The 17,709-nt window shown below is 39.8% G+C and overlaps 1 protein-coding gene across 1 annotated transcript in view; it reads right to left on the bottom strand.

The window, feature by feature from the left end:
- Nucleotides 1–5,880: 5,880 nt before the first annotated feature.
- The window catches only part of LMO4 (LIM domain only 4), a 35,093-nt gene continuing 23,264 nt past the window's right edge, over nt 5,881–17,709 (bottom strand). The window contains exon 5 of the mRNA XM_075286586.1: nt 5,881–6,637. Coding sequence (XP_075142687.1) covers nt 6,629–6,637 — 9 coding nt within the window. The 3' untranslated portion in view covers nt 5,881–6,628. The remainder of the gene's footprint in view (nt 6,638–17,709) is intronic.

Genomic DNA, 17,709 nt, shown 5'->3' with positions numbered 1-17,709 from the left:
CAAGGATTGGTCAAACATTGTGTGTGGTCGGGATAATCAGGACTCTCAGAGTCTCTTCTAGGAGTCCTGGCAAGATTGATTCAGTTTTTTTTTTTACTCAGACATACTGCTCCAAATTCTATATAGCTAAATATCACAGAGCTCAGCTTCTCTATTCTATCATATAACCCTATATATCACAGAGCTCAGCTTCTCTCCTTTATCTTATAACCCTATATATCACAGAGCTCAGCTTCTCTCCTTTATCTTATAACCCTATATATCACAGAGCTCAGCTTCTCTCCTTTATCTTATAACTTATATGTCACAGAGCTCAGCTTCTCTCCTCTGTCATATAACCCTATATATCACAGAGCTCAGCTTCTCTCCTTTATCTTATAACCCTATATATCACAGAGCTCAGCTTCTCTCCTTTATCTTATAACCCTATATATCACAGAGCTCAGCTTCTCTCCTTTATCTTATAACTTATATGTCACAGAGCTCAGCTTCTCTCCCCTGTCATATAACCCTATATATCACAGAGCTCAGCTTCTCTCCTTTATCTTATAACCCTATATATCACAGAGCTCAGCTTCTCTCCTTTATCTTATAACTTATATGTCACAGAGCTCAGCTTCTCTCCTCTGTCATATAACCCTATATATCACAGAGCTCAGCTTCTCTCCTTTATCTTATAACTTATATGTCACAGAGCTCAGCTTCCCTCCTCTATCATATAAAACTATATATCAAAGAGCTCAGCTTCTCTCCTCTACCATATAACCCTACATATCACAGAGCTCAGCTTCTCTCCTCTATCATATAACCCTATATATCACAGAGCTCAGCTTTTCTCCTCTTTCATATAACCCTATATATCACAGAGTTCAGCTTCTCTCCTCTATCCTATAACCCTATATATCACAGAGCTCAGCTTCTCCCCTCTGTCATATAATCCTATATTTCACAGAGCTCAGCTTCTCTCCTATATCATATAACCCTATATATCACAGAGCTCAGCTTCTCTCCCCTATCATATAACCCTATATATCACACAGCTCAGCTTCTCTCCCCTATCATATAACCCTATATATCACACAGCTCAGCTTCTCTCCCCTATCATATAACCTATATGTCACAGAGCTCAGCTTCTCTCCTCTATCATATAACCCTATATATCACAAAGCTCAGCTTCTCTCCTCTATCATATAACCCTATATATCACAGAGCTCAGCTCCTCTCCTGTATCATATAACCTATATATCACAGAGCTCAGCTTCTCTCCTCTATCTTATAACCCTATATATCACAGAGCTCAGCTTCTCTCTTCTATCCTATAACCCTATCACAGAGCTCAGCTTCTCTCCTTTATCATATAACTCTATATATCACAGAGCTCAGCTTCTCTTCTCTATCATATAACCTATATAACACAGAATTCAGCTTCTCTCCCTCTATCATATAATCCAATATATCACAGAACTCAGCTTCTTTCCCTCTATCATATAAACCTACATATCACAGAGCTCAGCTTCTCTCCCTCTATCACATAAACCTACATATCTACTACTTGTCCAACGCAAGGTTTGGACATAATTGATAACTCTCCTGAAATGCGGTGACCTTCCAGACAAGCACGCAAATGCCAGGCCCAAAGAGGGCAAAGTGATGGCCAGACAGGGGCACGGCCATGACCACTGAGGTTATAACCTTGGTTAAAAATTTTCAAAACCTGCTGTGTGCACCAATCTCCTAAGGATCTACTTGGAATGTTGGTAAGTACGGCTTCAATCACATCTGGAGAAGAAAGTGAGGATTGGAAATCTTAGAACATTCAGTCTAATACTTTATATGATTCTTTGACAAGTGCAGATATATTTGCTGAATGAGCACCAACATTCACTTATAATGGAATAGATGGACAAAGACAATCCTAAAATAAGGTTAAAAGAAGCTTGGGGGACAGGTGAATATTGGCACCACAATTGCTATGAATCAGTCTGTTGGAGCGGACCCGGTCACTATAGAATCCTTACATAATATCGTGAAATATTGGAAATATTGGTCTGCTATAACTACGTATTTATATGTGGCACTGCCACTTCTTCCTGAGTAGTACAGGCCATGGAGAGTTTATTTTATCCCTTGACATTTCCTTTAATTTAGTTAATATTCTTATCACCACTTTTACATAGAATAGATGGCGATACCATTTAAAAAACACTAACAACCTTTTTACATGAAGTTTTCCTTATACTGGTCTATGCAAAAGCTTTCATGCCTGCAAGACAGGCAACAACTCTGGGTCCTATTTCTTTACAACTCTGTCATACTATTTTTTAATAAATTAAAAACTAGGTGTTACCATTCCACTTTTCCAAATGTCTACCATGTGCAACACAAACTGGACAATGTCACCGTGTAGAAACATATACAGAAATACCCAGTTGTCAGTTTACACTTTTCTATGATTGATGAACAGCTGAAATTAAGACTTATATAAACACAATGTAATTTCACACTGATGTTTAGGTGGATTGCATCCCGAATCTGCCCCGCATTGTATTCAATTGGAGGCAAGGAGTGAAGAAGAAAGCTGAAAAAAAGTGGCCTCCTCGATTTTGCTGCGGACTCCGTCACCAATTCAGCTACAATGGAAAGATGGCGGGGTGGAAAGTGGAGAGGAATTATACTGATGAGTAAAGTTTGATGACTGCAGAATGAAAGTTACCCAACTTTCTAATATACTTTGTTTTTTAATCTCTCATTGTTTTCAGGATCTTTGCTCAGTTTGTGAATGAAGTCACCATTACAGGTCAGGGCTCGTTCACATCTGCACCCGGTCTCCGTTATGCAGGTTTCCGTTTCCTGCACAAAACAGAGGCAGGAGACGGAAACCTGCCGGCATGTTTCAAACCCATTCATTTGAATGGGATTGAAAGACGTCCGGCCATGAGCGCCGGTGAGCGTTTTATGCTCTCCGCCGCAAAACCGTTTTTTTAAAATCAGACACAGAGTCGGACATGCAGTACTCTGTGTCCGGTTTTAAAAAAACGATTTCACGGCGGAGAGCATAAAACGGTCACCGCCGCTCATGGCCGGACCCGCTCTGACAGGTTTCCGTCTTCTGCATGCAGAAGACGGAAACCACAGAACGGAGACCCGAACGCTAGTGTGAACCTAGCATTACAGAAGTCGAGCAGAACTTGAAAGAGTTTTCTGTTTCTGATCATGTTCAGCTCCAGTTTTCTATCTTGACTTATACCAGCTGCAGGTTTGTTGCCCTGTATCAGAGCTATAGCGGGCCGGTTTCTTTGCTAATGAATATAAAACAACAATATTTCAATATAGCTGCAGGTAGAATTATATCTATGAAATTGAGAGGGCATAAAAATATACATAACAAGTCACACACACCTTCCATTACAAGGTATTGTTTAAATTTGACTGAGCAACCCCTTTATGCTTCGTTCACATTTGCGCCTGGTGTCCATCCATTATGAATCCGCCTTAATATCAGAAAAACAGATTGGGAATGGTTTGGGTTTAAAAACTGTTTGGGTTTAACACATCCATTCACTTCAATGGGTTTTTAAAGCAATCCACTGGTTTCCGTTTGCAGCCTCTCCGCCGTGAATCCGCTTTTTTTGAATGGACACAATCCATCTTTGGTCGCCATCCAAGAGTGGATTCACAGTGGAGAGGCTGCAAATGGAAACCAGTGGATTGCTTTAAAAACCCATTGAAGTGAATGGATGTTTAAACGGACCATTTACAAACCGTTCCCAATCTCTTTTTCTGATATTAAGGCAGATTCACTACGGACGGACACCAAGCGCAAATGTGAACGCCCCCTTAACTCCTCAGACAATCCTTTCACTATTGGTTTGCCTGTAACCACCCAAACTTTGTTAAACTTACCTGACGTTCCTTGGCAGTTTCCTCATGCTGGACCTGGGAGTTTCATGATTACGATCACATGACCCAGGAGTCGGAACACCCGGGTCCAGCATAAAGAAACGGGTGGAGGAAGTCTGATAAGCTTAACTCCTTAACTCCCTGGACAGCCCCTTTAAGGTCTTCAAGCTCACATCAAAGGCTCCATATAGGGATTGCCTCAACCTACAGCATACACAGGAATCAGCTGTATATACTATATCCTGCAGTGTTCCCTCTGGCCACTAAACCTAATAATAGACTGACAATAGCCAGTGCTCTAGGGTTTTCATTGTAGCAATCACCTCATTTACATCACATACAAAACAGATATTATGGGTGTTATCTGTAGAGGTATGACCTTCTATGCAATGCTAACTTATTACTGACAATAGATGATGTCACAGCTTATCTACTTCGCCTGTCTGAACAGAACATACCTAGAAAACTCTCCCATAGACATGTTGGCTCCAGACTATTGCCCCTATGGCTGTGATTTAAAGACTATCACAAAATGACGTTAACAGAGCAGAGGAGAAGCTCAATCTCAATACTGATGCCAGTGCTTATGGGCCCCAGTGTGATTGCACTCTCTGCACCCCCTCATGTTACGCCCCTGGTCATATGTGTAATATATATGTATGAATAAAGAGATTTTTGTAGCCGCACCAGTATCATGGGAATATTCACCTTCTCAGGAATAGGGTTGAGCGATCGGGTTCAGAAAAGATCGGATCCCAATTGGCGATCGAGCAAATTTCACAATCGCGATTGGGATCAGCAGGGAAAATGATCGGAAATCGGATTTTAAAATCGATCCTGAAATCTCAAGATCGGCTCAACCCCACTGAGGAAAGCATAACAGCGTCCTGTCTCCAAACCAAGTTCACATAGCAAAGAAAAAAGTTGAGTTCACCAGAATTCTGTACAAAAATGGAAGTTATTTTATTAGCAGTAACAACAATCCACCATGTTTTTGTACGGAATGTTGGCGGACTCGGATTTTTTTCTTTGGGCTAGTTCACACAGCAGAAACCTTTTCCGTCATGCGATTTCTCCACGCGGCTAGTTGCAACGGGATAGCGATGTAGTGCATCGGCATCTTGTCTTAGCATACTGCTTCTGATTAGGCCCGAATGAATGGGCTTAATCGTGAGTGAGTCTTGCGCCATGCACACCACGGCTGAGTCACCTGCGGAATCGGTGGGAAGATATGACATGTTGTTTCTTTTCCCCGCTAGCTGAAAAATATCACTAGCAGGAAAAACAAAAGAAGCGACTCCCATTGAAGTGAATGGGAGCCTTTTTTTTTTTGCAGGCGGATTTTGGTACCCTTATATATGGTGTAAGCCGATGGCTGGTCAGGTAATGGAGGGGATTTTCTCAGCAGACAACTTTCGTCTGCTGAGCATTTTGGTATATGCTCAGTATTGGGCTGGATTTTTAGGAATGGCAGGTAGGTTGGTAGTGGGACCTGTCATTCCACCCCCCTCCAGTCCACACTTTGGGGATGTTCTGGCAGCGACTCGGCTGCAGAGAGTCTGCTCATCAAGGGAGCTTAAGAAGTCAGCTCCAGCAGCAGACTTTGGGCAGAGCTTGGCTGGAGAGCCAACAGAGAGGTCATATTTTTGGAGCTGTGTCCTCAATTATTCTACTGGATTTTGGATTGCTGTTATTCTAGGTGAGGTAACCTATTCTATGTTTAGTTAGCGCCTAGCCGGGCAGGTATTTATTTTTGTATTGTCTCCTTTTGTTGCTGCACTACCTTTTTGAGTGAAAATAAAACTCTACCTTTGTTTTGGACTAAAGAATCTGGACTTTTGTGTCTATGCCACCCCACGTAGCAACCCCAGCCCCTGACAATGGACATATTATATACCCTTTTGGTGACCCTTTCTGTACAAAGAAAAGCTACAGCACGGTCAGTGTGTGTCCAGTATAAAATGTAAAACTCAATTTAACTATAGCATTTTAATCTTTTATTACTTAAATACACCATACTAGAGCAAGTCTCTGAAAATATCACAAATAAAAGTTTTTTCTTCAATCAGCAAGTAGGTGAAAATTTCTACACAATAGCAGATTCTTTCCCCGCCCCTTCCCTTTTGCCATGGGAAGCAGCAACAATAGGACAAACAAAAATTCAAAAATAAAAAAAAAATAAAATAACACATACATGCATACGTACATTGTATTTTACAGAGAGATACAATAAAAGTGTTTGTGATAAAGTACCACAAAAGCTACAACTCCCCTTTATCTTATGTTCACTTTGATCGGAACATTCCTCCTCACAGCACGTAAAAGAGACAAAGAGTGAGTAGAGTTGTCGAGGGAAAGGGTGCAAACTCTGGCCAGTGCCCTGCTAATCGGTAAGGAGGGTAGCAAGCAGTTTCTGAACGTATCTTGTAAGATTTTATCAGTCATGTTCACCCTCGTCTAGAAGTCCTCTGGTCAACTGCTCTTTTTTGATTTTTCCAAGAGTCTCCCAATTAGCCCAGGTTCATGGAATCCTTAATATGTGTCTTCAGTCATTTTCATACACCAATAAATGTGGGAAGGGCAACCAAGAAGAGAAAAAAGGTGCAATGGCATGAAGCTGGCACTGATGCTAGCTACAAAGGTGACTTGTCTACTGGAGACATATGGGATCCATCTGCGATGAACAGAACTTGAGATGAAGGCACGCATTCTGTTTTATTCTGACCTTTTAACAAACCTAAAAAGAAAAAGAAAAAATGATTAGTCGAACATAAAGTAAAGATAAAATAATCGTGCAACACAACAATCATTGGCTTTTAGATCTGTGTGTTGACCCTTTAGGTCAGCACAGAACATCAGGTCCATATTGTGGACCCAAACATAGTACTAGTACTGTATTGTGTGTCCGTTGACAATATAGGTGTGATATGGCATGCTATGAAGCATCACACAACTTTTTTTATAACTTTGATTTTGGTGCCTTGGAAGGACCGGGACTTAAAGGGAATCTGTGACAGGCAGTATGTTATAGAGCAGGAGGAGACGATCAGATTGAGTTATAGGTTTGTGGGAAAAGATTTAGATTAACCTGTTATTTGTCCACTGATATTTGGAGACGTCAAGGAGGCGGTTCTATCAGTGACTGACAACAATCTCAGGGTGGAGGCTGTCAATCACTGATAGGTCTGCTACTTGAATTCTCAAGACATAAAGAGCGGAGATTTAGGCTAAGGCCCCACATTGTGGAAACACAGCTTTTTTTGTTGCAGATTTTGTTACGGAGTGGATTGAGCCGAAGGTACAAGTGTAAGAACTTCCTATATATTTCCCCATTCATTGTGTAGCCATTCTTGGCTTTGGCTCAAAAAAACGCAACAAAATCTGCTACAAAAAAGCTGCGTTTCCACAACGTGGGGCCTTAGCGTTAAGTGAATAAAAATACTTCACCATCTACGACAAACCTATATATGAATCTCTTCAGCTACTTCTTCTCTGTAAGGCCTCGTTCACATCTGCGTCGGTAATCTGTTCAGGGGAGTCCACATGGGGACCCCACCCAAACGGATTACCGAATGCATTGACAAGCGGTGAACAGTGAAAGCACACAGACCTCATAGACTATAATGGGGTCCGTATGCTTTCCGCATGTAAGATGTGGACAGAAAAGTATTTTGTGATCTACTTTCATGTCTGCGTGACTCGTGCGGAGATTGTGCAGAACGTGTTTGAGGGATGCAAGGCCCAAATAATGGGTGGGTGTAGACGTAGGGTCCCAACCCCAAATATCATAGAAATGGAACGTCACACTTGTAGTTGTGCCAAAGAACAACGATTTATTGGTGTAGAGTAAAACGTTTTTCGATATTTCATATATCTTCTTCAGACTCTACATATAGAACAAAAATAAATAGAACACAAACAACATGCATTCGCATTATTTCATGCACAAGAATAAATTTAAATAAAGTAAATAAGAGCTCTTATTTACTTTATTTAAATTTATTCTTGTGCATGAAATAATGCGAATGCATGTTGTTTGTGTTCTATTTATTTTTGTTCTATATGTAGAGTCTGAAGAAGATATATGAAATATCGAAAAACGTTTTACTCTACACCAATAAATCGTTGTTCTTTGGCACAACTACAAGTGTGACGTTCCATTTCTATGAGATTGTGCAGAAAGCACACGGACCCCATTATAGTTTATGGGGTCCGTTTACTTTCACAGCTCACCGTTTGCAAATGTGTTCAGTATTCCATTCGGGAGGTCCCCATGCCGACTCCCCAAATGGATTACTGTCACGGAGCGAAGGTATACGTCCTTCCTCCGGAGGATATCTTGAATCAACATGGACGCAAGAGGTCGGGAGACAAAAGCAATTTATTGTAATCCACAAAGTTAGTAGCCGGCGGCAGTCACATCAACCGTAACAACAATAAGTCCACGGAAGTCACAATCCAATAATAGCTTTGGTTCCTTGGTCCTGTAACTAAATCCTGGCTCTCTGCAGAGCTGTGCACAGGCCGGCTAACCCATACTAACTGCTCACTACAACTATATACTAAGACTGTTACATCCTATATCTGTGGGTGGGAAGGGCTGAGTCACAGATCCTTCCCCCCTCACCTATACCAAGGAGAGCAGACTCCCTGTCTACTATGGACACTGCACCATCCAACATCTTCTTGGGGACACAATCAGATTATCTCCACCCATTGTCCTCACTGGTCCTCACTAGTTAGAGGGATTTGCATACAATGTGCTAACACACTAGACCCCAATCAGCCAACTACACATTGATGTATACAACAGGTTAGAGAATACATTCCACACCAAATATATATTACACATGGCCTATAGTATAGACTCTAACCATCCCGTGACAATTACCAAACACAGATGTGAACCAGGCATTAGATATATGTCAGTAGTGGATATTATGATTGGTCAATATGGGTGTAATCTGCAGAGGTGTGAACTTCTATTGTGACCCTGTCTGTCTTGTTTCCCTGACACCTGTTTAAGATGTAAAGGAGGTGACTGCTGCAATGAAAATCCCTACAGTCTACTATTAGGCTTAGTGGCCACGGTGAACACTTAAGGATTTTGAGTTTTTATAATATATTAGAAAGTGACATGGACAATTAAAAACAAATACAAAAATTCTTTAAAATTATATTCACCTAAAAATAGTTTTAAAAAATACGCCATTTTTAGTAACACATTCCCTTTAACTTTCAGTATAAATTTTTTACAAAAATGAAAGTTTTCCTGGAGAAAAGAATTTAACTTTATAAATTTTTTTGGTTGTCTTACAAATTTGATGGTTAAAAAAAAAAAAAAGTCTAGAAATTCTAAGAACACATAAATTCCGATCAGTTTTAACATAATCTTCTAAACCTAGGAGAGCACCATGTAAGTAAAAACTTGAGGTCTCTGAATAAGTTCAAGATCCCCACCCCCCTCCTTCAGGAACACCATACTTTCAAGCTAATTAAAGTGGTGCGGGAGTAGAGGTTCAATTCCCAAGAGTTGAAGCTCAGTGTGAGAAAGGTAATTTGGCTGTCCAGAACAAAGAGATTAGAGAGCAGCCAGTGAGCATATTTAATAAATGAGCATCAAATGTCCTCTACTATGGACACAGACAACTCCAATTATATAACAACCAGGGAATTGTTGAGTGATATGTAAACTAGAAGATTTTTTTAATAACCAATAAAGTGAATAGCGCAGACCTTGGTTTAAAAGAGGCCAGAATAGATAACATAATACCGTATATGCTGATTGATTGTACAGGTGAGTTTGCTTGCCTGGCCATGCTCTCCCACCCCCTTGCCAAACACAACGGAACAAAGAACTTAATTAACAAGTAAGTAAATACTGAGGGGCAACTACATGCTAGAGCGGCTAGGCCTGGAATTACAAACCCGAAACTAAATTACAAACTCCAGGACCTGCACAGAATCTTACAAAAAAAAAAAATTTCGTAGTGTTTTTTAATTTTTTTTTTCAAGTGTGTAGGATGGTGGCCTGAACAAAAACAATAAATAATAAATCTACTCATTTTATAAAATTTTATTAAATTAGAATTTTATTTTATTTTTTTATTTTTTTAATCCTACTTGTATATTTTGACATTAAGCTGTAGAATCATTCAATTATAAGCTGGTATTTGTTTGACCTTTTCTATAGGTGCTTTGCTTTTCAATTCTCATTTATAGAAAATATTTTCATCGGGATAATTTGACATTTATTTAAAGTTTTAGAAGAAAATTATGAAGAAATGTTCCAAGATTAAGTTACGGTCTAAACTACATTGAACGGTTTTATTTGGTTAGCACTGTATTTACTCAACTAGTATGGTCTAAGACTAAAGTCATCTGTTGATCCGTCCGGTTATATGTGGAGATGATTGAAACTGAAAAACTCATACTATAAGTTAAAGGGGTTATCCAGGAGGAGAAAACATGGCTGCTTTGTTCAGAAAGAGTTACACTTCCTCTTTCCAGGTTTAGGGACTAAGAAAACTCCTTACGGAGAGTGCTTTTGCAGGAGACTTACAAGCCATTTTCGCTCCACTTGGGGATTCTGGGAAATATGCAAATCTGTTTTCCAGGATGTAATTAGGAAAACAATGCAAATGTCATGGCTGATGTTTAAGGGGGCTGTCCTAATTTTTCTAATTACATCCTGGAAAACAGATTTGCATATTCCCCAGAATTCCTTATTCCAGGTAGTGACATCACCTTTGTTGGTCATATGACTATGCTGCTGCCAGTTGCATTCAAATGATTGGCTGAACTGCAGCATGGTCATGTGACTAACAGACAGGATATCACTGCCTGAGACCTCATGTACACCCCAGGGCTCTTCCAACTTCTGTTCCAATGCTTGGTTGTAGCATATGTCCTATGTAATATTGGAAAGGAACCGAGCATCGAAAGAGCCTCGGCCTGCACCCTTGGTCATGTGCATAAGGTCTAAGAAGAGGACATAGAGCACTTTCCTAACGAAAGCAATGATGTTTTCTAATCCTGGATAACCCCTTTAATAGGATTCATCAATAATTTTATTATTGTCCTCCTATATTGAACACTAGCTTCACACAAGTATAATCTTTCTGTTGTTCTGGTCTGTCAAGAGAACCAGAATAACAGACATGCGGACCTCTGTAATAGCAGTTATACTGCCCGTTCACACGGAGTAAATGCGCGTGTATTTTTGCAAAATACACGTGTAAAAATAAGACTCCCATTGACTTCAATGATATTTTTTACACGTGTAAAAATACGCCTGTAAAAAGACGCCTGTAAAATGTCATTGAAGTCAATGGGAGTCTTATTTTTACATGTGTATTTTGCAAAAATACACACGCATTTACTCCATGTGAAGGCTCCCTACATGTGCGTGTATTTTGGCAAAATACACATGTAAAAATAAGACTCCCATTGACCCCAATGACATTTTTTTACACGTGTAAAATAAACCGTAAAAAATACACTTCAAAATACACATCAAAATACACGTGTAAAATGTCATTGAAGTCAATGGGAGTCTTATTTTTACATGTTTATTTTGCCAAAATACACGCGTGTTTACTCCATGTGAACAGGCCCAAAAAAAGACCAGCAAAACTCATTGACTATTATGGAGTTTGGTGTGAGGTCATTGTTTTAAAGTCCTTTGCACAGGACTTTTTCATCGTCCGATTTCAGGCGCACAATGCAATCGAGTCTCCGGCGCTGGTATGAATGTAACCTAACAGTAAAAGAAAATTCAATGCACATATGCAAACTGATCCTCAAGCTGTTCATTTGTTAAAGAGGACCCATCATGTCCTCTGTCCCTCTTGACAGTACTCTTCCATAGCCTTGTACTGTCAGTGACGTCGTCGAGTTGTAAGACCTGCCTTTCTGACAGTGGAAGGAAATTGCTGCCAAAACGGCGATATCTCCGTCAACGGGCACATGCTGGCAAATTCAACACACTGTCTGCTTTCTAGAGGAATATAACACTGCCGGTGTTAGAGGACATGAAAGGTCCTCTTTTAGGTGGAGGAATACTAAAATTTGTACATAAGGGTACAAAGTCAAAACAGAATTGTATAGCAGATCATCTACAAGTGACAAAGACTTCTACAGCCAATGTCTTCTATTATATGGTGGAAAAGCAACCTGGAAAGTGACGGGACTACAGTGTATTTGGTTAAATACACTACAAATCTAAGGCTACGTTCACACTAGTACCTGGCTTCCATTGCTCTGTTGCATTGTAGAAACCAAACAGCAGAAATAAAGCGATGGATAGCTACAATCTGCTGTTTTTAATCGGATTCTGCAACTGGGGCTTCTAATGGAGCCTCCGACACAGATGTGAATTCAGTCTAATTGTTGCTGTGTTTTAGTTAGGCTTTGGAAGCAGTTAATAGTATGTGCGGCCATAAATTCAGGTCTTACTTAGTGTCTTTGTAGTTTTGTGTTGGCAGCTCGTACGGGATGAAGGTTTAGCTTCTATATATTCGTAAATGCCCATGTAGCAGGAAGTAGCTTTGATCCCCTTTCTATGCTATAATTGCAATATGCAATCACAGCTTCAGTGATCAGCATGTAAACGGCCTTGATTTCAATCAAATCATAAAGTATGTAATAGCTGTCGAATGACGGCTCAGTCAACAGCTACTCCTCCAATTCCTTCTTTCCAAACTCATACACATGCACACTCATATTCTCAAACGGTGGAGTATTAAGTCACCGCTGGAGACAGCTTTTATCCTGTTCGAGCATATTGAAATTCAACATGCCCAATCCTGTTTTCCCTTGAAAAGTCAAGATATTAGATATCCATAGGAGAGCTGTCTGGACCTGCCAAACTCAATGGGTTCAGGCCAACTTTGATCTCATGTGTATGGGAACTTTTACACCAGACCTGCACCATAATATGTTAAATGTATCTCTAAACATTATTACAAAATACTTTTAATGGCAGGGAGCAGATGTCGGCCAACTATAGCCTGATACACATTATACTGACTGCAGGCCCCTAAACCACATCTAGAATCTGGTATGGCCATTTAAGAAATGTTGCCAATGGATAAGACCATAGTTCCATAGATACATAGTAGATGAGGTTGGATGAAGACATCAGTCCATCAAGTCCAACCCACAACCCTACAGTCCCCTACATGATCTGGCACTTGTCAGAAACCAAGCCATGATTATCTTGTTGCAGATGGGGTATCTTCAAATGCATGTAGTGTCCCTGTCTGAATACCTAGTAACAATAAGAAAATTGAGAGGATTGCTGGCAAAATCAAATCCTGGGATGCATCCATGAAGGCATAGTCAAGAATATAACTATGGCTCTATACAAACCAATAGTACGACCTCACATTATTGTGCACAGCTTTGTACATAAAGGACATAGCTGATCTAGAGAGTGCAGAGAAGAGCGACCAAAATAATTCGGGAAATTGGTGAATTGGAGAACAAATTTGGGGTTTGGGGAGATCTGATCACAATGTACAAACACGTGAAGGAATTTTTTTCCCCTGTAATGGGCAATTGGCATAAGCTTCATGGGGTTTTTTTTGCCTTCCCCTGGATAAACACTGTAGGGAAATAGGTTGGACTTGATGGACTGATGTCTTCATCCAATCTCATCTAATATGTAAGTATGTAACTATCTTTCATTAAATCTCTGCAAATTATTTCTATTTCACTTTCAATTGTCTACAAATTTAAAGATTTTTATGTTCACCCGATATTAAATCATTCCCGGTCAACAACATTTATCTCGCAACACGTAGACAATAAAGAGAGTGCACATTTGCCAAGATTTAACCCTCTACCCCCCCACCTCCGCTTTTTTTTTTTTCTTTGTCATTTCTCTGCCTATTTATTTCCTGGAAAAGTTATTTGGCGCACAAATAAAAAGGAGTAATAAATCCATTAGGCTGTGTTTAATGTAATCCTATATAGTAGGAAATTGCTTTTGGGAAATGGCGCTCTGATATTGGGTGAATAATTCTATAAATGATACATATGTATTAAAATACTGCTCCCTCTGCAGGGAATGTTTTACAAAATCCAGAGTTATTATTTTACTCGGCAATGCAGAGCAGAGAATAAAAGCATTTTCTTTAATTCTCAGCACATTAATGAAGTTTCTATTGCAAATCCATATAGTAGCAGCAACTGAAGTATGCATTTTTTGTTTCACTGCAATAACTCAGTGCAGCGTGATTGCCTGGGTTAATGATGAAAAAGTCAAATACGCTATCAGAGCTGATGGAAAAATCTATCACCAATTTGAAATTAAAATTCATATGTGGTCAATAAGATTTACTACCCATGCAAGTGGAGCTGTAAAGAGTAAATGAATCAATGTCATCAATACATAATCAGTATGAAATATGATGTGAATACAATTATGTGCAGGAGTCGTGCTTTCCTTCTTTTCCCCTGAACCAGTGCGGAATGAACAGACTTGGTGAGGACTGACAGTAATTGGTACAAATTAGACACAGCAGTTATCAAAATGCACTCACTAGAATAGCAAGGAGACTTATTAGGAAAATGAAGCTAGATCTTAAACAGTCTCGTTCTCCCAGATATTGTACAACTGTTGATCTGAATTGCCCGTCTCCGTACATGCATTATGGGGATACATTCATTTCACTTGACTGAGGGGAAAATGTATGTAAATGTGGAACATCTGATTTTTTTTTTAGCCTTCTCCTAGGGTGTTTTTGCTACTGCAATTTTAGATATTTTTTTCCCCAGAGTCGCTAGTCATACAATGTTAATGGGAATAAGGCCTCACACACACGGAACATTTTTTAGAGCAATTTCTCTGGGTGTACAAACCATAAAAGAAAGCTCAGTACCGTGTATACGCTCCTAACTCCCATTGAAATGAATGGGAGCATTTTGAGCGCGTCATCTGCCGGCACGTGTATACATGCCAGATTGCGCTCCACGTTACATCGTGTGAACGCACCCTCATATAACTGCATAACTATATATGCTTCCCCAGGCAGGGCAAAAATTTTGGTACATCCTCACCTTCTTAGGTTTACGCCAAATTCAAGCATGGTCTGCAAAGGGTAACTGGCTCCTCTCCAACTAGAGTTGCTCTTGGAGGCCATGCACAAATCTGGGAAGGAGAGGTCGTAGGCAAGATGTTTACCTTGCCCGCTGCAGCAGGTAGCTCTCCTGGTATACTAGGGTGGTGACAACTGAGTTATTTTATGGCTTCCTGGTGCCTAAGGTCGGAGAAATTTCTCTACAAATTTACACAAGTATGTTGTGTGTATGAGGCCTTATTCCTATTAGTCTAGCAGCTATGGTAAAAAAAAAATCACATATATATATATATATATATATATATATATATATATATATAAAATAAAATTACATGTTCATACAGAGAAAGAAATATGCAGCACAAAAAAAAAATCACCATAGGTAAAATATTTTTTAAAAATTTGATCTACCACCATTACATACATTTTCCCTATGGAAATGGGACCTTTTGTTCTATGTAATATAGTACATGATGGGGCATAGCCTGATACAGAAGTACAGCAGTATCCTGTATACTTGGGTGCGATATTACAACTCTGTAGAACTTGGAGGTATTAACTGAAACCTCTGCCGATTCTGGTTTTAGGAGTAAAGCGGTATAATAGTGATTAACGTTTTTGGCCTGTTATATCTACATGCTGTGACCCCCCTCCTCATGTCCTCCAACCACATTCGGCTGTATTATTAACATCACTTCACACAGAGAACTAAATGATCCTGCAGTGTGTCTGTGTTTCTTTCTTTTTTAGTTGCTCTGATTCCTAGTATTTCTCTATCTGCCATGAGCTTGTATGTGTTTCTCTCTTGTTATATACTATTGTACCATCTATGAAACTGTATCACTGAAATTTCCCCATTGTGGGACTATTATAGGATTATCTTATCTTAACAGCCTTCAGTATAGGAGTGTCCATTCATAGCTGTCAGTCATTGTCTAGGACCACCCACTGGACTCCTAAGGGTCCACTCACACGGAGGAAAATGGTGAGGAATTTGGTGTGGAATGCTAGCAGAAAAAGGAACTCTTTGACGTCAACGGGAGGCTTTTTTTCAGCGCTGAAATTCCACACCATTTTCCATCTTCGTGTTAATGGACCCTTAGGCCAGACAAGAAGAGATTTTTATAAAAATAAGTTATAGTGAATATTTTCCCAGGATATTATATATCAATCTGCTCGGCTGCCCCTGCTCTATAACACGCTGGCAGACGCGACTACTTTGGAAAAACTTCCTTTACGATTCTATATCTCAGATGTAACTCTAGCCATCCGTACATCACTTTTGGTCATGGCCCTTGCCATAAACTACACATGCATTTAGTATTAGTGTAGTAATATCCAATAACACGAGCAGCACAGGAGGACGCGTATAATATACCCTCATGCGGCAGGTCTGTACACATTTAGTCTGGATATATGAAGTGCTCCAACTAGCAATTATGTATTTGTTGTTTTAGGCAGATAAATATAATTGCTCGAGTTAATTATACCGGATCAAACAGAGAAAAGGGAAGTGAAACGACAAGTTAAATGTTGACAAAATAGTTAATTTGCTAGACAGGAAGGCTGGAAATGACATTTACTGTGCTGCGCTTGAGATCACTTCCCATCAGGAACCATATGCAGGAAATAAACATAGGCTACATATGATATTAATAAGCAATAGACAATAGCAGATTTGGGTTTCCTTAAATATAATGCAATGGTTCCCAATTAACGCAGGGAAGTTGTTATATGAAGGATTATCCAAGCTGATGACAGGCATGTCACCACACGGCTCTCTTTACATCAGGGTACCTATAAGATAAGATGGGGGGGGGGGGCGCATGGCGGGTGCAATTACAGCCCATAAAATAGAACAATTAGAGAATCTAATGCGCACTATAGAAAGGCGTCAGGCTGGTGACAGACCTGCTAAGGTCACAGCTTATTTTTCCTGGGCTTTAATTAACAGTAAACAGACATTAAAAAAAAAAAAAGCTCATTAATTATTTCAGCTGGAATTATAATTAAAAATCCCCTATGAATAAAAGTCCTTGTGTTGTACTCTAGTGTAAAGGCTTCATATTATATTCAGCAGTTTCTTAGTTACATCTGTTTCTAAAAAGGCTTGTTGACAAGTAAGGCCCCCATTATAACGGGGGGTCATCACCCCATAGATATACAGCAATACATCTACTGCTCCCCACAGGGATGCATGACTAGACAGATGTGCCATTCAGGTCTGTAGAAGAGCTGGATGACAACCTCTGCACCGGAGCCAATATCAACAGGACCAGCCAACTATGTGTATGAGAGTGGGCCAACTCTTCCCCGACAGATGATGTTGGGGGGAAAGAACGACAGGGCATGTTGATTTTCTATGCCCAATCCTTTTGTCTGACAGCAGCCTACTACCCTATCCTCATCACTAACGCATGCACACTTGGCCAATCCAATGTGTATGTAGGAATCAAACTATTTATTCCTGGATAGATCTGCAAATCACTAGCTACAAAATATACCTTGTCCTATTTTAACGGATTACGGGAAGGTTAACTTCTTACCTGGGGGCCGATACCCCATTAAGTACATTCTGATTGATTGTAATATAGTGATTGCCATGACCTGTGAGGGTCTGAGCAGCTGACCTACATGTTCACCAGGACTCACTGGTGTATGACATAGTCCGCTCAATACATTATTATATCTTTTCTTCCTGGGTCCTGTGATTTCATACTTTTAT

This window comes from Leptodactylus fuscus, chromosome 9, assembly GCF_031893055.1.
Source record: "Leptodactylus fuscus isolate aLepFus1 chromosome 9, aLepFus1.hap2, whole genome shotgun sequence".
Classification (NCBI taxonomy): Eukaryota; Metazoa; Chordata; class Amphibia; order Anura; family Leptodactylidae; genus Leptodactylus; species Leptodactylus fuscus.
Note: the sequence above shows the minus strand (reverse complement) of the source record. Positions and strands in the feature narration are given on the sequence as shown.